At 47.2% G+C, this 22,769-nt stretch overlaps 1 protein-coding gene across 3 annotated transcripts; it reads right to left on the reverse strand.

Moving 5' to 3' along the window:
• Positions 1-996: 996 nt before the first annotated feature.
• Positions 997-21,847, reverse strand: AK2 (adenylate kinase 2). 3 transcript variants are annotated; one of them, XM_025932268.2, is made up of 7 exons: positions 21,683-21,842; positions 13,019-13,144; positions 10,697-10,807; positions 10,472-10,566; positions 5,285-5,357; positions 3,927-4,122; positions 997-1,892 (listed from the first exon to the last, which is right to left on the reverse strand). In XM_025932268.2, exons 1-7 carry the CDS (start codon positions 21,779-21,781, stop codon positions 1,888-1,890), a joined length of 705 nt encoding a protein of 234 aa, XP_025788053.1. In that variant the 5' UTR covers positions 21,782-21,842; the 3' UTR covers positions 997-1,887. The 3 variants fall into 3 exon arrangements, with proteins under 3 accessions (XP_025788053.1, XP_025788045.1, XP_086572489.1); XM_025932260.2 differs by lacking the exon at positions 997-1,892 and having other exon boundaries at positions 3,756-4,122; positions 21,683-21,844; XM_086716363.1 differs by lacking the exons at positions 997-1,892; positions 10,472-10,566 and having other exon boundaries at positions 3,882-4,122; positions 21,683-21,847.
• Between the last annotated feature and the right edge of the window lie 922 nt (positions 21,848-22,769).

Here is a 22,769-nt window from a genome sequence, read left to right on the forward strand (position 1 = left end):
CTCAGAAACCTCACTAGTAAGGATGTGTGGGCTGGTTAAGCTTCCGAGTCTTGATTCTGGCTCAGGTCACATGGACTTGCAGTTCGTGAGTTCGAGCCCTGTGTTGGACTCTGTGCTGACACCACAGTGCAGCCTGCTTGGGATCCTTTCTCTCTGCCCCTCCCAGCTCATGCTCTTTCTCAAAAACAAATAAACTTCGAAAGAAAGAAAGAAAGGAAGGAAGGAAGGAAGGAAGGAAGGAAGGAAGGAAGGAAGGAAGGAAGGAAGGAAGGAAAGGAAGAAAGAGAAAAAAAAGAGAGAAAGAGAGAAAGAAAAAAGAAAGAAAGAAGAAAGAAAAAGAAAGAAGAAAGAAAAGAAACCTCACTGGCAAAGGCAGCCCTTCCAAAGAGCATGAAAGCTTCATTTTGGCACTTTTGCTGAGGAAGAAAATGGATTTACAAAGAAGCAACCAGGAGTGTTAAAGAGGCAGCCGAAGAGGCAGCCAAAAATCTGGCTAGGAATGAGAAGCACTGGCTTTCTAGGCTGTGGACAACTGTCCACTCAACAATTATCTAGCCCGGCATGAAGCAGATATTTTTGTATCTATTCGGATCCAACTAACATTTATCAAGAGTGTGCTGTGTGCCAGCCACCAAGCACAAAGCTTCTTTTTATAAACTTCATTTAATGCCAACAAGTCTGAGAAGGTGGCATCACGCCTCTCTTTTTTCAGACAAGGAAACAGGAGCAGAGTAAATGATTGGCCGGGATTCACTGCACATCCTCTGAGCTCCAGGCACAGCGCCGTCCCCACTAAGCCAAGCTGCCCTGTCCTCCGGTGCAAGAAAAGCCTGCATCTGAACTGAGGCTCAAGAGCGTGTGGCTCATCCTAAGAGCACACACTTGGACCTCCCTGTTTCGTGACTTCTAGTGACAAGAAGGTGCTTCCAAGCCAGATTCAGAATTCAATGCCATCTTTCTAGCCCAGATCCTCTCAAAAAATGCCACAACATGGGATACAAATTTTTAACATACTTTATTGATTTAGTGGCCAAACAAGGCAGCATTTGGTCAGTTAAGAAAGGCACCTCATTGAAAATAATACATCACAGTGCTGACGAGTGATCCCAGTCACAGGATTTGAGGATGGTAAGGACAGTCTTTGGATGATGTTGCTTAGGACACTTGTTTATTTATTAACAAGAGTCCCTTCACACGTTGTGGATGGAAGATGGCAAGAGTGTAGGGATGCTGGGTGGCTGCTGAGAGCTGACCCGTGAGAACGGGTGGCCTGGTAAACAGTGGTGCACTCTTAAGGAGGGAGACCAGCCCTGCCTTCCCCACAACTGCAGTAAACTTGATTGGCTGAGCACACCGCCCCCATGAACCCCATACCCGCCCCCCCCCCATCTCTTTCCCATGTGGAGATGATCTTTTGATCTCATGGTGCGGGGAACCAGGGTCAGGGTCAATAGTCAAACCCTGTCTGTTCCAAGCTTTAGGAGAGACAGAACAGTTTGATTTCCTGCACTCTTAGGCTGGCAGCCCATGAGGTTCTGAGATAAAAGTTGAGGTCTTAGGGCATTGGCTTTAAAAAATATTGTCACAAATCCACAGTAAATCAAACTTCAATTTCTTAGAAACAATACTGCACTTCCCTATTTCTACTTATACACTCTAATCAGTTTAATTTCCCCCTTCCTCTGTACTCTTCCAGACTCCTCTATTATGTGTCAAGGAGACGGCCTCACTATCACATTGCTGCTCTTTGTTACTCCTTTTGGGCCCTCACCACTCTTCCCTCTCCATCCTCACCCTGACCACCCCTCCCCTCCGCCCAGCACCTAAGAGCAGGGATCACGCCGCGGGGTGATGAGCAGTGGTGCAGTCTCGCCTGGCCTTCTGTTACTAGGCTGAAACAGAGAGGAAACAAGAGAGAACAAAATGGGTTTTTAAAAACCAAGTAAATATCAGGGAAGGCTGGCATGCATGCCCCAGCAACCAAATGCATCAAACACTGGACATTTCTCTGTCAGGAGAAAGCTCTCATGCCTGCCGAGGTTAAGGCTCTGTAATTAAAGGAAGCAAAACTCTAAATCCTAACCACCCCCAAAAGGGCATATGTGTCCCACAGGATCTAGTTTCATCAGCAGCCCAAATATGCACATGTGAATGTATACGGATGGGTGACAAATATTTGAGCAAGGATCATGCACATCCAATTAGCAAACATTCAAAGACCTCAACTTTGAGGCCAAGTGCCTGCAACCGTCCCCAGTGAAAGGGGAGTCAACTCCAAGGCCTATGAGGCCACCCTCACCCAGAGGACTCCAGGCCCCTGCAGACACAGCTCATAGTTTTGGTTTCACTCCTCTTCCTTGAAGTCATATGCTTCCCAGAAATGCCCCGTGACAGACTAGGTTTCTGTTCTGAATGGGTGGGGTTAGGTGACAGCCAGGGAAACAAGGCAGAGCACAGCTAGCAGGCACTCACTTGAACCAGACAAAAGGGAAGCAAGATGGCCACATACCCATGCCCAGCTTCCAGATGGACAGGGGACAAGCCCTCTGACAGTTCCACAGACAGCAGGAGACTCAGGTCAGATGGGGACGGGGACTCTAGAGCCCAATGCACCAAGTCGGCAGATTATGCTGGGGCAGGTGGCATTATATACTGGACCTGCCCCTGGTTTTCCAATGGCTTTTCCAGAGGCCACTGTTTTGTGGCCCCTAACAGTCTATGAATTCATCTGTCTGCCACAAATCAAACCAGAGCTCAAGAGGCACAGCATGGACCTCAGGAAATGCTTGATAGCTGAGAAGCTGAAGTTAGGAATACAAGTTGGTTACTGTCATAGGTGGTCTTATTTTTGGGTGATCTTTTCTTGGGGAGTTTGTGGCTACCACCATCATGAAGTCAGGGGTGAAGGATTAGATCTGGAGGGGAGAGAGTTTGAGTTTAAAAGGGACACATTTGATTTGGGTTTCATATCCTGGAGAGACTAGGTTTGAGTAAATTCTAATAAAAACGAGGCCAAGAATAGATCACCTCCAAATTATTGTTTTGTTCATACTTGGAAACCGAGGCGAACATTAAAAATGAAAACAAACAAACCTACCCTGGTCTCTCTTTGGGAAGTGAACTGGCTGTTCTCAGATGCCCAGCCTGGATGTTCAGAAGACAGTCTGAATTCAAAAGGACCATCTGCTTGGTTTCATTCTTTGGCAACAATTCACTTTTCAAACACAGGTCCCAAATGATCCCTACTTTACAGCACTGTGATGCAGATCACAAAAATATTCCGACTTGGCTTGGACCTTTCTATGGTGATATCCTTTCCCAGTAATTTCTGGAATCTGTAACGTAAATGCCTTTTGCCTCCCATTTAGGGACAAAATTAATGATCCACAGCCACACACTGACTCAGGTGGCTTTCCACTGTGGGGCTAGAAAGCAAGCGGAACTCTCCGCCAACAATCTGCCATCAGGAACTTTGGCCCTGCAGTACTTTACGTGATCCCAGACTTCCACTCAGTTACTGGAGATGGAATAAATACCATGAGGTTTTAGAACTGGGGTGCCTGGTAGAGACCCGACTTAAGTTACTTTGGTTAAAAAAAAAAAAAATCAAGAGTATGGCTAAAGAAGCAAACAGCTGATAAAGCAACTTTGTCTGTATCTTAGAAAGAAGGAAGAGTGTCCACGTACTTAAAACCAACACACACACACACACACACACACGACAGATGAGATGAGAGTTGCACACACACTAAAGATACATCAGGCAAGTGCTTTTTTAATCAATACATCAGATGGTATTCTTTCTGGCCTGAGGAAGCTTCCCTCTGCCTGCTCTGCAACCCCCACCACACCCTCAACAGGGATAGGAAGAAGACAGAAACTCCTTTTTTGGACCCAACGTTAGATAAACATAACCAAGTCTTTACATGTGGCTTTGGAGAAGGCCGCTAGGATGCTGGCGAACACGACATCGGGGGTCTGGGTGGCGTCGATGGTAGAGTGGATCCCTCGTTTACTGTAATACTCCACCAGTGGGGTGGTCTGAGTGTGGTAGGCCTCCAGGCGAATTTTCAAGGCCTTCTCATTATCATCTGATCGGCGGACCAAGGGTTCCCCAGTGATCTGAGAACAGGAAGAGGGCAATGAAAGTCTGGGACTGTTAGCAAGGTTTCCTTTTCTGATGCCGGATGCAGATTTGCGATGCTGTCTGATCCCCAAATCCATCAGAGAGAAAGACAGACGATCTAGATTCCCCCCAACTAGAGAACTATAAAGAACTTTGCTACTCCTGGCAAGCCGGTCCCAGGAACAGACCAACCCGTCCAGAGAAGTTGGGGAGCCTGAGACAGCAAGCATGAGGAAAGGGGTTTGAGGGAGCAAGACGGGCAAGGCCTATCTCTCACAGCTTCTGCTTAGGCTGTTCACCCTCAAGAAAAATGCTTCCAGGATCAGAAGTGGAAAGTCAGAGGCCCCTGGGACCAGGAGAATACGCAATTGTAACTTCAGTCACCAAAGTGGTTGGTGTTTTTACTAGGGTGTCGGCCATCACCATTCTGAGAGTGGCAGGTGAAGCGAGAAAGAGCTCTGAATGGCAGAATTCCCAACCCTGTGAAATGTGACTAAGCTGACGTTATGGCTTTGAAACCTGTATGACCTGACAAACTTGTCTCAAGCGACAAAGGCAAACCCAGAAAATTCTTCCTACTGCATGTTCTAAAACAGACAAAATGGACTATCTATGGCAAATGTTACTGTGAACATATACGAGACCTTCCCTTTTACATCTTTAAGCAACTAAAGACTGTCATAAGAACTCAGCAACGTTAATCCAGCCAAAATAGTCTGATTCTGTAGGATACAGCAGAGTCACCAGAAGAAGACATTCTTCCGAAGTAGGACCAGTCAACACATTTCTCTTCAGTACTGTTCTCCCAGCTTGGCTCTACTTCTAGGCTTCCAAGCAGCCTTCTCCTGAGATGAGTCGACCATTTAGGCCACCAAGATGCCAGAGAGGGGCTGCTCTGGACAAAAGACAGGTATAAACTGGGCACTGTGAAGTAGCCAGTGCTGGTATCTACCTCAAACAATAAACCACCTGGAGAGGCGCTGTCTAGATAGATGAGCCACAGCCCATGTGATTTACGTAGTAGTGATACTTTGCATGGTTAAGTTATTAATATTGGTAGGAATAAAGGGAAGATGGAAAGAACAAAGAACAACAACAGAAAGAAACGAAGAGAGGGGAAGGAAAGAAAAGGCAATTTCCTGCCCTGAGTTTACATACATCATCTTTCATGGGTTCCTTTGGGGGGTTGAATTCCTCGTGGTAGGAACGGCCACTCAGGGGGTGAATCAGCCTGAAAGACAGCAGATGAACATGAGTCAGGTTGCCTGAAAGTATCCCCGCACCCCAGAGGTCTCCAAGTTGACAAGCAGTGACAGAGAAGCCAGATGTGAGGACTTGTGCCCAGCACAGAACCCAGCTGTAGGCATCGCTTGCTTGGGAAGGTAACGGGGCTTCCAGGAGAGCTTACACTGTAAGGAGTTACGTTTTCTACTCTGACCTAACATGGTCACTGAGTGTCTGGCTGCCGAGGATGGCCTAAGTGCCTAACTCATCAGGAACTCGGTGCTGGTCTCACACAGCCATTCATTCTATTCACCCAACAAACATTTATTTACTAAGTGCTTAGTTTGGTTTAGGCCTTACGCTGAATCCAGGGCTACAGAGCAGCGAGTCAAGATCCCTGACCACAAGCAGTGCTTACTTTAGTGGGAGAGACAATGGGGAAGAAAACTAAAGTACATACGATAATCCTTTAATCGAGATTTGTGCAAAGTGCTATGGGAGGACAGAGTACAGAGAACCTAACCCTATTTTCTATTGTAGTTGGTTATAAAAAGCAGGAAGGTGCAACAGGAACAACGTGTCCTGTAGGTGCAAACACCACTAGTTGGTGCAGCACACCTCCAGCATCGTGTAGATAAAAGGCAACCCAAGCATCAGAGCGCAGTATGAATACTGGCACCAGGAGACACACTGACGCGACCAGTCACGGGGTGCCCAAGAATAAGCATTTATTTGGCACTGAAAATCAAGCTGGTCACTCCATCTGTACCATGTTCCTGACCAGGAGTGGCTACGCCACAGGAGCCCAAGAACCTCAGAAGGGAAGAAGGCAGGCCAAACACTGCTTGGCAGCCAGCACCTATCTGGTTCCCCAATTTTGTGCCAACCAAGACTTCCTTATTTAACTGATGGCTGCTCTCCTTGTGAAGGTCTGCTAAACCAGAACTTCCCAACGTTTTTCACCTCTTGGCAAGTGCAGAACAAAATATACAGTACTTGGGTGCCTGCCCCTCCGGAAGAATCCAGGCCTGCCCAGCCACTCTGATGGCTGAGGGGATTGATATCTCACCACATCATCTGAGTTGGGAAGGTAAGTCTGAGTCAGACTATCAAAGCCTGGGCAGACACCTTTGTAAAACGTAATAGTGAATTTTAATGACAGCACACTTTTGAAGGGCCAAGTGGTCCATTTACAACATTGGTGGGGGCAAGGTGAGGCTGAGTGAAGAAGCTCTACTGCGTGGCCTGGATGTGCTATCATGTGACAGGAGGTCCGGCCCTCTTTCACTGGAGTCGCTGGAGAGGTTCCCTGCTGCTTCCACTGGGGAATGGCATCCATTGGGAGACCCAGGGAGAGGCCACTGGTATCAGCTACAGCTTTCCCTTTGGGAAGGGCTGCGGGCATGAGACGTGGACCGTGATTCTTCACCTTCTGGAAAGCACAAGGCACACAGCAGCCAGGCTGCAGCACACACGACTCTTTTCCTCCCCACGTGCCTACATCACTATGCTTACTTGGACTCCCCCAGCCCTCCAGTTACATACAACACTCTGCTCCTTCCCTACACATGGACTTCACTTTAAGGGGAATGCATGGCTTATTCCCCAGAGGGGAAACGAAAGAGAGTCCAAGTTCTGGAGGAGCCTGGGTGGCTCAGTCGATTGAGCATCCGACTTTGGCTCAGGTCATGATCTCACGGTCCGTGAGTTCGAGCCCCGCGTTGGGCTCTGTGCTGACAGCTCGGAGCCTGGAGCCTGCTTCGGATTCTGTGTCTCCCTCTCTCTCTGACCCTCCCCCGTTCATGCTCTGTCTCTCTCTGTCTCAAATAAACATTAAAAAAAAAATTAAAAAAAAAAAAAAAGAAAGTCCAAGTTCTCAAAGTGGGGTTGGTCTCAGGACCAACCAAAACAGCTCTAAGAGCCACTGAGCCTGACCTAGAGGTGGGGGTGGCACTGTGGAGGGGATCAAGGCTGGGATTCTAGAGCCACTGCTGCCTTGAGTGTGACACTTCAGATGCCTGTTTTCTCATCCACAAAATGGGGATGGCTTGAGACATCAGGAGAGCCAACTGGTAGAATAATCAGGATACTAGAGAGCCAACACTGAATAAGTTAAAACCCAAATCCACCAACCATACATATTCAAGAAATAAAATAATGATTCATAAAATTGTCAGAAGTGAGGTCAGAGCTAATCAAAAAGATATTTACAGTGGGGTCCTTATGTCACATTTAAATAAGAGCTGTATTTAACAGACTAGATCCTGACTTTTTTTTCTTCCAACCATCAGTGCAGCAGACTAGGAGGCAGAAAGCAGGCTTTTAGTGCTAGTTCTGCCACTGATCCAGAGTGAACTTAAAGGAAACGCCTTTACATTCTGGCCTGGCCTGTCCCCTCCTCTGTGAGGGAGTGGGTCACATGACAACATTCACCCCCAAACTGAGAGACTGAGTCTTCTTCATCCTCTACAACAATCCTGTAGTTTGTTCAGAATCTCTGTTCCCCACCAGCCAACCCCAGTTGAAAGTTTCTGTAACTTCACGTGTGGATCGGAATCAGGCTCCTAGGTGGGTCTTGTCCATTTCTCCTTTCCCCCAATTTAGCCTGTATGTGAGGGCCAAACTAATGTTCTTACAATGCTGTTTCTGCCACACCTCACAGCTTAAGAACAACTCACGGGGGCGTCTGGGTTGCTCAGTTGGTTGGGCATCTGAATTTGGCTCAGGTCATCATCTCGTGGTTTGAGAGTTCGAGCCCTACACTGGGCTCATTGCTGTCAGCGCAGAGCCTGCTTCAGATCCTGTCTCCCTCTCTGCCTCTCTTCCACTTGCACTCGCTCTCTCTCAAACAAACAAAAACAAACACAACAACAAAAAAACCCAACCAACATCCCAAGACTCCTGATGCATCTACCTCTTCTTCACTTTGGCAAACCTTCCCCAGTCAAGCCCTATCCTGCCTTTCTTTTTTTTTTTTAAAAATTTTTTTTTTTTAATGTTTATTTATTTTTGAGACAGAGAGAGACAGAGCATGAACAGCGGAGGGTCAGAGAGAGGGAGACACAGAATCTGAAACAGGCTCCAGGCTCTGAGCTGTCAGCACAGAGCCCGATGCGGGGCTTGAACTCACTGACCGCGAGATCATGACCTGAGCCGAAGTCGGCCGCTTAACCGACTGAGCCACCCAGGCGCCCCTATCCTGCCTTTCTAATAGCGCTCACTGCACGACTCAGCCTGCCAGATCACTCCTCCAACTCTGGACAGACATTCTGCCACTAGCCCCGTTCTCCCGCAACCTATACTCATTCCTGCCTCTACTCCCTTCCCAGAAAGCCCCACTGAAATCCTCTACCCAGGAAGGTCAAGTTGACACTATGAAGCCCTTCCTCCCTGCTCCCAGGCTCGCTCCTTAGGACTACCCACTGTGCTAAACAGCTCGGGTTCCATGAATGGCTTATAGACTCTCTGAGCTCAGGGATGGGCATATTGTTCTTCTGTACCCTTGCCTGGTCCCCTGCCCCTGAGTCTAGTACTGTGTCGCACACAGAGCAGGCACTCAGGAAGCTGGGCCGATTGAGGCAAAGGACCCCAGGGTCAACTAACATCTGCTTTGTACATTAGGGCTCCCAGCCCTGGTAATGTGTCTTCCTATCAACCTTACCACTTGTAGGCCTGCATCAACTTTGTTTACTCTGTGCCAGTGGGGATGCAAAAACCCAAAAGTTCCTGCACTGAAGGCGCCTATGGAATAGCTAGAAACGTGAAACCTGGACATTTGGATAGAAAATTAATACAAGGTGGATCCCACCATATCTAATAAAGCCTCTCAGGAAAACACCTGTAACACTCACTCTGCTGTCTGTTTACATGTCTGCCTCTCTCCATGAAGATACAGACTGCAGACGCATGGAAAACATGTCCAACCTCATTAGGAAATCAAAGCCATAAAATTTACAAGAAAGCATTTTCCCTCGAATTAAACCCCAACATTTACATGTACTATGATGGTCACAGCATCAATTTAATAGTAGACATCTAGAAAAACCACAACTGTACAACAATAAGGAGACAATTAAGTAAATGATGGCTCATCTACTGTGAAATACTGTGCAGCAATGAAAAATAATGGTTACGGATGTCTGGTTCAAGTTGGTAGGCTGACCATCTTCCTGAGACTCTGACAAAATGACAAGGGATATAAAAGCCATAGCCCACAACAAAGATGAGAATGGGAGGTCTATTAGTGGCTGAGAGCTTCCCACATATTTCTGGAAGGCGAGAAGCAGATGGCAGAGTGGACAGTGAAATAGGGTAGAGGAAACTGTAGCCTAAAGCAGTGGCGACCTTTCAGAGCAAATGTGTTCAGAAACAAAAACAGAAATATTTCTCTGTTCAATATTGAGAACGAGTACTTTAAAGATTTTATTTATTCTTTTTTTTTTCTTTTTAAGTAAACTCTGCACCCAATGTGGGGCTCGAACCGAGAACTGCATGCTCTCCTGACTGAGCCCGCCAGGTGCCCCAGGAAACAAGTACTTTAAAACAAAACATGTAACAAAGAAATAGTGCCTTTGGCTGAGACGGCTGTACCAGGAGCAAAATGTTCCTCCATTTCCTAAACTTTGCGTAGGTGGTCGTATTATTTTCATAATTAATACAAAGCCTACAGCCAGGTACGGCAACTTCCAATGGAAAGCAGATTTCAAAGAGCCCTGAAATGGAAGTAACCATGTAAGGAGTGTAGTATTTTGGAAGCACCTACTGTAAGCAAGGCTCTGAACTGTGCACCTCGTGGTATCCAAAATGCACCACGGTTCCTCGCAGCAGGTGGTATTAACCCCACTCTATGTAGGAGGAACCAGCCGTGGAGAGGCTAGGAAACTTGCCTAGGGCCGGAGTGAAAAGGTGACAGGACTGAGACACTGTCTGATTTCAAATACCTTGCTCTTCTTTCCACATATCCCCATCCCACGCCACCACATCAGTGGATGTCACCAAACGAGACCAATGCATGTTAAAATGGCATTAAGCTGCATGGCTGGGGTCCGGTAAGAGCAGCTCTGGTGGTCTGACGAAGCTCTGAGGAGGCAGGACCAGAAGGGACCTTCAGAGGACAAATACCTTCCTGTGATTCTTCGGATGAGCAGAGAGTCTGGGATGCTGAATTCAACCACCGAGTCAAGCTTCTCTTTCCTCTTCTCCATGAGGCTGTCAAGCTGTAAGAGAGTATGTGGCCCACCTAAGCTACCAGAGCTTGATTGGAGCCATTTCCCTCAAAGGAATTAACAGATAAAGGGCCAAGCCTTCATCTTCATGCAACGGTGACACAAAATGCAAGGCACCCACCATTTCTGCCTGCCTCACAGTCCGAGGGAAGCCATCTAGAAGAAAACCATTTTTGCACTGAGGGGTCTCCAAATTCTTCTCAATGAGCTCCACTACCATTTCGTCGCTCACCTGGAAGTCAAGAACAAGACAGCCATGGGTTGAAATCTGTTAATTACATGACATGAGCCCATCTCCAGGCCCACTAGTTTGTGTCTATACAACCTGATTACTAAACAGCATATTCTTGTGGCCCCAGAGAAGCAAAAATCTGAGCAAATGTGGAATGGCTCCATTTGGAAAATTCAGTTTCGTGATTTTTGTGGCTGCCATACACACATTCTCTTCCCTTGAGATTTTCCTGTATAATCTGGGTGAAGAAGAGGATCCCACTCGCTGTCACCTGAACAGAAGCACTCCATGTGTTAGGCCCTGAGGCCCTCTCCAGACATTAATCAGAATCCTTTCCATCTGGGGCGCCCGGGTGGCTAAGTTGGATAAACGTCTGACTCTTGCCTTCGGCTCAGGCCATGAGCTCACAGTTCATGAGTTCGAGCCCTGCTGCAGGCTCTGAGCTGACAGTGCAGAGCCTGCTTGGGGTTCTCTCTCTGCCCCTCCCCCACTCACATATTCTCTCTCTCTCTCTCTCTCTCTCTCTCTCTCTCTCAAAATAAATAAACTTAAAAAAAAAAAGAAAAAGAATCCTTTCCATCAGATAACAGCTCATCAGCAAGCAGTTGTCCTCAAAGCACAAAAAAGGTGAGGGCTTATGGCTGAGTGCTCACCTGAGGAGGGTGTTGACCAAAATGCAGAAAGGGACCAACCTTCCATTTCACGATTCTCATTAGGCTAACAGTTAAGTGGGCCAGGCCATCCTGGACATGAGGTAACAAAGAAGGTCACTGAACTGGCAAGACTGGGTCAGAACCAAGGAAGTGAGGCTCCAGCCCAACAGACTTGTAAGCCTCTCTAAAAGCCCCAATGAGGACCCCTCCCAGCTTTTGAAAACTGGTTTTCCTTCTGAGCTTTCATAGAAAGAGAAGTTCTCTACCAGTATGACAGTGAAGGCTGCCCATCTTGGTAGCTAATGCTCTTATCTCCCGGGACCAGCTGTGAACTTGGGGACAAAGTACAAGCTGTGTGACTAAGTAAAGGCTGGAGATAAGTAATCTCATGGCGATATCCCAATTTTTTCTCAGTACAAGATCTTCTGCCAAGACCCAAAGTCCAAAATATTCGGCTTTCTAGCTTAACTCAAGGTTTCACAAACACGAAGGGAAAGAGCTAGAAGTAAAGGGGCAGGTGGGCAGGCAGGGCACCACCGGATATGGCTACCGAATCTCAAAGCCTACCAGGAGGTATCTCAGGGATAAAGGCAAAACCCAGCACCTTCCTTAACGAACATTCTAAGATATGAAAAGACCAGAGGGCCAAGTACGAAATGACTTTAAAAAAAAAATGTCTATTTATTTATTTGTTTTGATAGAGGGAGAGAGAGAGCACATGTGCAGGGGTGGTGGGGTGGTATATCTCAAGCAGGCTCCACGCTGTCAGTGAAGAGCCGGACGTGGGGGCTCGATCTCACAAACTGTGAGATTGTGACCTGAGCCAAAACCGAGTCAGACGCTTAACCAACGTCACCCAGGTGCTCCACAAAATGACTTCTGAAGGTGATTCCCAGAGGCCAGGTCCCAGAATAACTCAGTTCCAACTAATCTATGGCACTAATCAAAGAAGATTTAGTAGATAATAGATTGTAATTGTCCAATTAGATCAACTGGACTAAAAACCTAAGAAAATGCTATTATATCCTCCAAGTAGGAAAAATTACTTCTGTTAATCGCCAAGCAACTCCTCTGTTAGAGACACAGGAACACAGAGCCGCAAAAATAGAGTTAAAACACTCTGTGGTTTCCCGTGTCCTCTCTTGGATACATGCTTGAGCTCTGGCCTAAGGATGGCAGTTTAATTTCTGGCTCTAAAACTTGGGGGTATTATAAAATGCATCAGCACAAAGGAACCTCAAGAATATGGTGAATAAAATGCATGCCACAAATTCAGAATGAACCAAGAAACTCGCTCCTCTAAACATTCATACAGTGTGCCGGTTTGTTAAAACACCCCACAGCACAGGGCTGTCCGACAGAACATTCTACAGTGATGGAAACACCTGTGCTGGCTAACAAACGTCTGAAGTGTGGAGAGTGAGACCGAGAAACTGAATTTTCAGGTAAATTAAGTCTAAATTAATCTCCACGGTCACATGTGGCCGGGGGCCACCAAATCAGGCAGCGCAGATCTTGACGCAGGAAGATCAACCTTCACTGGTACCACCAAACCTACCAGTTTCCCGGCATCCATAGTTGCCTTCAGCTTTTTTCCCAGTTCTGAGCCAGAAGCCACCATGGCCCTCAGCATGTCCCCAGTAGCCAAATGGCAGACACAGAAGTTTTCAGCCAATTTGGGTGCCTGTGGAGGGGAAGACAAAGACCAAGACAGGGTTAACACGGCAGGCCGTGGCATCAGACTGCCTGGGTGTGAACCTGGCCCTGTCACTCACTGGGTGTGTGAACCCCGGGAAATGCTGACTTCCTTACCTACAATGGGGATAAGAGCACCTTATATTATACGTAATATACGATTATAGGGTTATAAGAATTATATGACGTAAGGCATGTAAAGCACTTAGAACTGCAACTAGCACACAAGAAGCGGATCATAAATATTAGCTACTACCACTAATTCCACTAGACACACACTACTGACACAAAGGCCTCAGTTCATAAATGGGAAGAATAAAAACAGCAGTACCAGTCTTTCAGGACATGCGAAGTTTATTTTTACTTATTTTTTAAATTTCCTTTAATGTTTATTTATTAAACAAAAAAATTTTTTTAATGTTTTATTTTTGAGAGAGAGAGAGACACACACACAGAGTGTAAGTGGGAGAGGGGCACAGGGAGAGGGAGACCCAGAATGAGAAGCGGGCTCCAGGCTCTGAGCGATCAGCACGGGGCCTGACGCGGGGCTCAAACCCATGAACCATGAGATCATGACCTCAGCTGAAGTCAGATGCTTAACTGAGCGAGCCACCCAGGTGCCCCAATTTTCATTTTATTTTTCAAGGATTTTATTTTTAAGTAATCTCTACATCCAAGGTGGGCTTGAACCTACAAACGTGAGATCGAGAATTGCACGCTCTACCAATTGAGCCAGCCAGGCACCCCGGCTGCTGTGAAGTTTAAAGGAGTTCATGTATGTAAAGCACTCAGCACAATGCCTGGCATATAATGTGTTGAATGAGCATTTGCCAAAGGAATGAATGTGTGCGTGGCAAGTACTGTGGCCACGGGCCTGGGAGGCAGCTGGGGCAGGGTGGAGTGCAGGTCTCCCCCAGGCAGATCTGGCTTTTCTCCTTTCCTGTTACTAACCTCCCAGGGGCTCAGTTTCCTCATCTGTTTAAAATGAAGGCAAAAAGGCCCCATTTCAGAAAGTAGCTCTGAGGATCAGACAGGATGCATAAGAAGAGCATTTGGCAAACAGTACACACTTACATAGTAGTTTTAGGAGACAGTATAGCCTTTTGGTTAAGAGCTTGGGATTCAGGGGCACCTGGGTGGCTCAGTCAGTCAAGCGTCCAACTTTGGCTCAGGTCATGATCTTGTGGTTCGCGGGTTCAAGCCCTGCATTAGCTCTGTGCTGACAGCTCAGAGCCTGGAGCCTGCTTCAGACTCTGTGTCTCCCTCTCCCTCTGCCCCTCCCCCGCTCACACGGTCTCTGTCTCTCAAAAACGAATAAACGTTAGAAACAAAAAGGCTTGGGATTCAGAGTCAACATACCTGGGTTTCAGGCATGTAACTCGAGAAAAATGGTATTACCTTACTAAGTTTCAAATTTCCTCTAAGTTAAATGGAAACAGTAGTTGTACCTCCATCACTGAGTTGATGGGATCAAATGGCACATGCACATAGTAAGTACACAACTAGCTGGTACTGTAACCCCTGCCCAGATTCCATGTTCGTTCATACAAAAAGAAAACACTGATGCCTCTTCCAAGAACCCCGCTGGCAGCCAGGAAAACAAGAGATACGGACCCTGTCCTCTATGAGCTCCTGGCTGGGTGGACAATACGTCAGAATAAAGACGAGAACCAGAAGCCACTCTGGACAGTCCAACATTGGTTGTAGTGGCACCCCCCACCCCTGCAGAACTTACAAGGAATGGAATCAGTTCAAGAAGCTTGACACTTAGCTTTTCGGTTCAACTCTTTTATAAAATAAGTATGGCTGGATTCTTATTCAAACCAGTTCACTGGGAGTTTTCTTGTGATTCATGGGCTGATTCAGTTCAAGCAAAGAAACAACTTCATAGCACAATGGAGTCCAGCTGAAGAAGGCATTAAAAACTACCCTTCAGAAAACCAGTGAGGGTCAGGACCCTCTGGCAGTGGAAAACCTGGTCCTCCAGGCTGGCGTGGTGGCCGCAGACCCAGAGAACTGAGCTTTTCTGCCAATCTTTTCCGTGGTTGTTGAAATTAATTTGGGGGAACATTTTGGAGATCGGGCTTGTTCAAGGCGAAAGGCTGATGAAAACACCAGAGAAGAGCTGTAACCACAGAACCTGTTCTATTTTTAACCCCTCCCCCCCCCCCCCCCGACTGCGGGATTCTTTATGTGCTGTTCCAGAGGACTGGATCCTACAACTGTGGCTGTGTGGGAGAACACTCCACGAGGGAAGACACAAGTGAGGCAGAAGAATAACTCCTTCATTCTCTGCTGGCTGCACGGGAGTCAGTGTGGTGGCAAAGAGCATGGACGGTGGAATCAGTCGGATTTACAAAGGGATCCTGGCTAAGGCACTCAACAGCTGTGTGACCTCGGGCCAGTTACTTAACTTCTCAGCATCGGTTTCCTCACCAGTCAAACGGGGATGTCTGCTGCATTGGGCAGTTGTGAGGATAAAATGAAAGAAGCACCAAAAACATCAGACACACAGTAGGCATTCAATAAATAAAGGACCTCTCTCCATAGTCGTTCTCTTTTGCATTACTCTTTACTTGCGAATGACAGAAGCAGCCTGATGAAATAACTGAATTGTATGCCCCTCAACTTCAAGCTTATGCTTTAGAGTACTGCTTCCACTCCGAATCACCTGGGGGTGCTGCTAAAAGGCAGATTCTGATTATATAGGGTAGGACATGAGCATCTGCATTTTTTTAAATGTTTATTTTTTGAGAGAGAGACAGAGCACGAGCGGGAGAGGGGCAGAGAGAGAGAGGGAGACACAGAATCCGAAGCAGGTTCGAGGCTCTCGGCTGTCAGCACATAGTCCGACGCAGGGCTTGAACTCACAAACTGTGAGATCATGACCTGAGCCAAAGTTGGAGGCTTAGGGGCGCCTGGGTGGCGCAGTTGGTTAAGCGTCCGACTTCAGCCAGGTCACGATCTCGCGGTCCGTGAGTTCGAGCCCCGCGTCAGGCTCTGGGCTGATGGCTCAGAGCCTGGAGCCTGTTTCCCATTCTGTGTCTCCCTCTCTCTCTGCCCCTCCCCCGTTCATGCTCTGTCTCTCTCTATCCCAAAAATAAATAAACGTTGAAAAAAAAAAAATTAAAAAAAAAAAAAAGTTGGAGGCTTAACCGACTGAGCCACCCAGGCGCCCCGTGAGCATCTGCATTTTTTTAAAAATTTTTTTTAACGTTAATTTATTTTTGAGACAGAGAGAAACAGAGCATGAATGGGGGAGGATCAGAGAGAGAGGGAGACACAGAATCCGAAACAGGCTCCAGGCTCTGAGCGGTCAGCACAGAGCCCGACGCGGGGCTCGAACTCACGGACCGCGAGATCACGACCTGAGCTGAAGTCAGACGCTTAACCGACTGAGCCACCCAGGTGCCCCGCATCTGCATTTTTAAGAAGCTTGCAGGCCTGGCTGTGCTGCTGGCCCCCGGACCACATTTGCTGCTGAAGCCCTGAGACACTTGTGTCTCACTGGCCATGGACCAAGAAATAGGCTCATCACCTCTGCGAGAACCCTGCAGGGGAGGGGGTAGGCTTCCAGGGTGCATGGATAAGAAGGGCTAAAACCACTAGGGAGACAGCATGGCGGTTTAATGTTCTCTGTTTCCAGTGTATTATCACAGTCATCTGGGGCACACGCTAAAATTACCAAGGCAGGCCCACCCTTAAAGTTAACGGCTGACTGGTTCTCAGGCACCACCCTGGGACTCCCATGCACCCTTTGAGAAGCCCTGGGGCAGTGGCACAAGATGGGGTTTTTGGTGGTACAGATCTGGGCTGGTAACTAGGATCTACAATCTCCTCATTGTATCCCCTTGAACAAGTTATGCAGCCTTCTTAAGGCCTCAGTTTCTTCATCACTAGAGTGCAAATAATATCTACTTTCAGAGCTGTTATGGGGATTTAATAAAAATGATGTATACAAAAGCATTCAGCATAGTGCTTGATACTTAGTGAAATAAAGGGGAAACTATCAGTTGCTGAGATCTGACTTAATCTCAAACCCACATGTTTTCTCACCTTGAAATTATCTTTCTGCCTGCAGTCTTTCCCACTCCCAGGTCTAGTGCTCCTGAATAAGCAGTTGTAATCATCTCCTAAAATACTACTGGGCATGGCCCCCAGCCCCCCAACACACACACATTCAGATGCCTTCCATGTCTCCTCAGTGCCACAGCGGAAAAACTACAAATATTTTAACCTAGCACTCAGTGTCCTCCACAATAAACGTCCTAATCCTCCCAAGCTCTTCAAATTTACCTCTACAGTCCCCTGTCTGTATGTCCAGCACCACTGTAAACAGCGGCTCTATGTATGACACCCGAATACATAACACAAGCATCTCTGAGGACCTTGGCTCTTCTCTGTGCAGGAACGCCCTCTCTCTTTCCTCCAGTGGTCTAAGCTCTACCCTTCCCTGCAGGCAAATTCTGAGCATATTTCTGCCACCAAAAGTACTCCCAACTATCCCTTCTTCCTCTGATGAGGACTCATATCAACATTAGCTAACTCTGAGTGTTTGCAACATGCCAAGCGATTTTTCCATGCGTTGTTCTACTGTATTTAGTATGTGTAATACACAACAAGCCCATGAGGAAGAAACTATTTTTATCTGCATTTTATAAATGAAATTCAGAGGCTAAACTGCCCACCATCACAGAGCTAGTAACAGCAGAGCGGGCAAGCCCCAGCTCTTACCCATGACACTATGTGGCCTTATTAGAAAATAACAGTAACAACCCACAGAGCCTTAGTGGCTGTCCTGGGGGGGAAATGTGTGTGTGTGTGTCTGGAAGGGAGCACAAGGACTTCACTATTATGTTTCCTGATATGGATGTAGGCTACACAAATGTAATTGTGAAAATTCACACTGAAAATTCAGCAAGCTGCTCACTTATAGTATTTGTACCTTTCTCCATGTATATTATACTTCAATAAAAAGTTTTTTGAAAAGCACAGACACCTGTGTTTGAATCTCAGCTCTGCCTCTTAACTTACCATGTAACCTCAGGCCGGTGATTCTCTGAGACTATTTTCTCATCTATAAACTGGGGACAGTATTACCAACGTCACTAAGTGGGTAAGAGGAAGAATGGAATATTCTCAACAAATTATGGTTCTTGAACTACCCTAGCGTTTGTGACCCTGAACTACCCTAGCGTTTGTCAGGGTCACTCACCCGATACTTCCCACGTGGTACTTTGTACTAGTACGCATTGTTTGCATGCGTGTTTATCTCTGCCTCAACGCCTAGATTCACAGCAACAGTGAAAGATGGTGACTCTGCTCAAGAACCCGTCATGAGTTCAAATGCTGCCTTTGCTACTATCTGGGAGTAAGATACAGCTTATGGGCCTCAGTTTATCAGTAAAAGGCATGGATAACAACAGGACCTATCTCCTAGGGTTGTAGGATTAAATCAGATAACACACATAACTTCTTTGACTCGAGGCCTGTCAGAGAACTAGGCAAAGGGGGACTATTTTAGTATATTGTATCCTCTTGGGGCAAGGGCTGCTCTCTGCATCTCCAGCACCAAAACCATCAAACACCACATGCACAGGGTAGGAGAAAAATCGAACCCAGGGCAGGAGACAGCAACAGAAAGAGCAGGAGCTTTGGAGCCATTTGGATGCAGGACCTGCCAATTACTTCCTAGGTAAACTAGAGAACTGTCTCTTGGAACTTCAGGTTCTCTAACTGTAAAAAGGGAACAAGAGTGTGGGTCTTAGAGAGGTGTGTCACTGCACGGACACAGCTGACGGAGCCCGACCTGCACAATGGCAGCTGACTGCTTGCACGTGCCTGGCCATGAAGAACTGGTATAAGTTGGACACATGGAAAAAAACTGTGCACAGAGGCAGGCAGAGAAAACAGGAAACACACCCCGGTTATGAGATCTGGGAGCTGCTTTAAAATACTTTGTGAAGACGGGGCGCCTGGGTGGCTCAGTTAAGCGTCCAACTTCGGCTCAGGTCATGATCTCACCGTTCGCGGGTTCGAGCAGCTCTGTGCTGGCAGCTCAGAGCCTGGAGCCTGCTTCGGATTCTGCGTCTCCCTCTCTCTCTGCCTCTCCCCCTCTTGTGCTCTTTGTCTCTCTCTCTCTCAAAAATAAATGAACACTAAAAAAAACATTTTTTTTTTAATAATAAAATACTTTGTGCAGAGAAGTGGATGGAGAAGGAATGGCCACCAGCTGATGGTTGCTGGGGCTGGATAATGGATACATGGGGACCCACTATGCCACCCAGTCTTCTTTTGGGTATTCAAACTCTTCATTAAAAAAAAGTTAGGATGTATCTGTAGGCTAAATGCTGCTGCCACTTTGCACAACCTCTGATTTATGAACACTGTTGTTTTTTTCAACTCCAAAAGCTACCACCACCAGTATTCCTATATTTCCACCTATGAAAAGAATGGGGTACAGACGTTAAAGAACTTGTGTTTCCTCAAGTCCCAAATACCTCTCCTCTACTTCCACAAAGCCTTCTCTGACCAACGCCCCAACATACGCACACCCTTATAAATCAGCTCATAAGTATAAAATTCTTCAAAACTTCCTGAATACGTTACCCTTTACACTGAAATACATCCGAGTTGGGGGGAAGGGAAACGTGGCATTAAGACGAAGGAGGGGCACCTGGGTGGCTGAGTCGGTTAAGCGTCTGACTTCAGCTTAGGTCACGATGTCACAGTTTGTGAGTTCGAGCCCGTGTCGGGCTCTGTGCTGACAGCTCAGAGCCTGGAGCCTGCTTCAGATTCTGTCTCCCTTCCTCTCAAAAATAAACATTAAAAAAAAAGATGAGGGAGTCAATAATTATTGAACACCTACGATGTGCCAGGTGATCATCTAGGCACTTGGGGGTGCTTTACACATGTATATTAATAATATGATCTTCCAATATCCTTGTCAACTTTTTGGTCTACGTGAGTAAGGACCCTATCAGTCTTGTTCACTGCTCCACCTTCAATGTTTGGTGTTCACGAAATGTTTAAGTAAGATAGATATCGCCATTTTTCAGGTGAGAACATTTAGGCTCACAAGTTACAAAGCTTGCTAGACTATAAAACCCTCGTCTCAGCACTGGGATGGGTTGCTCATTACGCAACTACTGAAATTATTAACTTCCATATGAACTAAGAAAAAAGAATTGGTGATTTGAGCTACCCTGTGTATACTCAGTCACTCACAGCAAAAGTCTGCAGAGTCTGGACTTGCAGACTCAGAGTCTAGGCAGCAGTTTCCCTAATAATGAATGGTGGTGGCAACAGGAAAGAGGAGACTTCAAAGTTACTGAGGACAAGAGGATTAGGGAACAGCAGGTTCCAAGATCAATCAGCCCCAGCTATAGAGAGAAAAGGAAAAGTGCTTGTTCTTGACCTAGTGCCCAGAGTCAAAAAGCATTTATCAGGAATGAGCTGAATCTTCCAGACTTCCTTTCTCATCACCCACATTAATCTATGTCCTTCATCCATTTCCGACACCATCAAGTGCCAAATTATGTTCTGGGTGCCAGAGGGGTCCCAAGAATGAGTAAAACAAGATCTTTTCAAGTGCTAGGAAAAGTGGGCACAGAGCTGTCCCCAGAACACCATTCACTTAGGTGCTCAGACTTTCAGGAATTCCCTCTTTAGAATCTAAGAACAAGCAAGAACTTGTGGCCTGGGGGGCAATGCCAGGGACCTTGGGCAGGAAGGGGACATTGGTAATCCAACCTATGGGCTTCTTAAACGAGATCATAAATCCCAACCCTGATCTATGGATCCATTAGAGCCCAAATACCAAGTGAGGACCCACAGTCTGCTAAGGCAGCAGGTAACTTTAGACTCCAATCTATCCCAGAGCCCCATGGTGCCTGAGGTTCCAGACTGCAGGAAGTCAATTTTGCTATTTTCAGAAAGCGACCTGACCTCTCTGGGCTTGTTTTCTTACCTGTACATTGAAGTACCTTCTCCCATTCCCCCAACTTAACTGGCTCAGGCAGGTCATACCTCACTTCTCTCAGTGCTCCTAATCAGCACAGGCCAGCTCCCACTCTGCCCCACGTGCTGGAGATGCTCCTCCGCCTAGTCATTAATCATTACAAGCAAGGTTCCCCTACACGGGGTGCCTGGAACATAACCCTGGACAATCCACTCCCCACATCGCAGGGAATCTGGGGGCCCTGACTCCGCTCAGATGTAATCAAGATGCCTCAACTCAAGGCTCACCCTACCGCTCAAAGCCTCTCAGCTTCTAACCCCTATAAAGGATCTAAATCAGTCCTTTGATCCCCCAACATGACACCTCAAGCCTAGGTGCCTCCAGAACTCTAATTCTAACTCAGACTTCCCCGACCTCCAATTGCACCCTCTCCCAAAGGCCTTACCAACACCCCCACCCCCTCCCCAGACCTAAACCCACGGTCCCGCTCCAGGGCGATCCGGACCTCGGCCGTCCTGACCTTGGAGTTCCACCGGCTCCATTGCCAAGCCCGGCCCTGCAGCTCACCTGGGTACCCTTGCCGGCTCCGGGCGGTCCCAGCAGCACGGCCCGTATGCCTTTAGGGCACTCTGGGGCCGGTTCGGCCGCGGGAACGTTGGGAGCCATGGCCGCCGAGCCTCTCACCGTTCAACCCGCCAGCACACACCTCGCAGGTCCAGCGCTTCCAGCCTAGCGCGCCGCGCACGCCACGCACGGTCCGCTCGCGCTAACACTGGTCCGTCTCCACGTCCGTCAAGTCGCTCCGCCCGCCCCGGAGCGCGACGGACACTTCAACTCACCAACCGCGTGGCGATACTGGGGAAGACTGCTTTTGATTGGACAAAATCAGTGAGAGTAAGGAAGGGGCGGGCCATCTTGCACCGAGGGGGGTTGGGGCGCCCAGCGGGTGTGCGGAGTGGGCGGGAAAAAGTGAAACAAGACCAGAGGCCAGGCTGGAAGTTCCAGGTTGGCTTTGACAGTTAATGATACCGGCAACCCCGGTGAAGTCCTATGAAATTGCCTGTAAGAGTGCAAATGGGCGAAATCAGTCCTAGAAGACAAGTTGATAATATGTATCCAATATCCTTTGGCCCAGCAACTACACTTCCAGGAATTCAAAAGACATAAAGCTATGCGTCAAGATTTGTGTAACAAAGATATTAATTGTAGCACTTGTAACAGCCATAAAGGCCCAAATAAGCAAACCAAAGAACAAAACAAAACAAAAACAAAGGCAATATCCCAAATGCTCAGTGAGAGATAGGTTAAATAAATTGCAACAAATTTGTATACTGAATCCCCCCATTGTATAAAATATTTAATCACGTGGGAAAATGTTCACCAAACAGGATACAAAATTGCGGTTACAACAAAATCCCAATTTTGAGTTACAAGTGAGGATCTCTATACACTGTGATTACAGGAGCCTCTCCCCTTCTTTGTGCGTTAAAAAAAATTTTTTTTCATGTTTATTTTTGATAGAGAGACAGAGTATAAGCTGGGCAGGGGTAGAGAGAGAGGGAGACACAGAATCCGAAGCAGGCTGCAGGCTCTGAGCTGTCAGCACAGAGCACGACGAGGGGCTCAAGACGCGGGGCTCAAACTCAAGAGCTCA

Source organism: Puma concolor, chromosome C1 (genome assembly GCF_028749965.1).
Source record: "Puma concolor isolate L17-30 chromosome C1, mPumCon1.1.hap2, whole genome shotgun sequence".
In the NCBI taxonomy this organism is placed as follows: domain Eukaryota; kingdom Metazoa; phylum Chordata; class Mammalia; order Carnivora; family Felidae; genus Puma; species Puma concolor.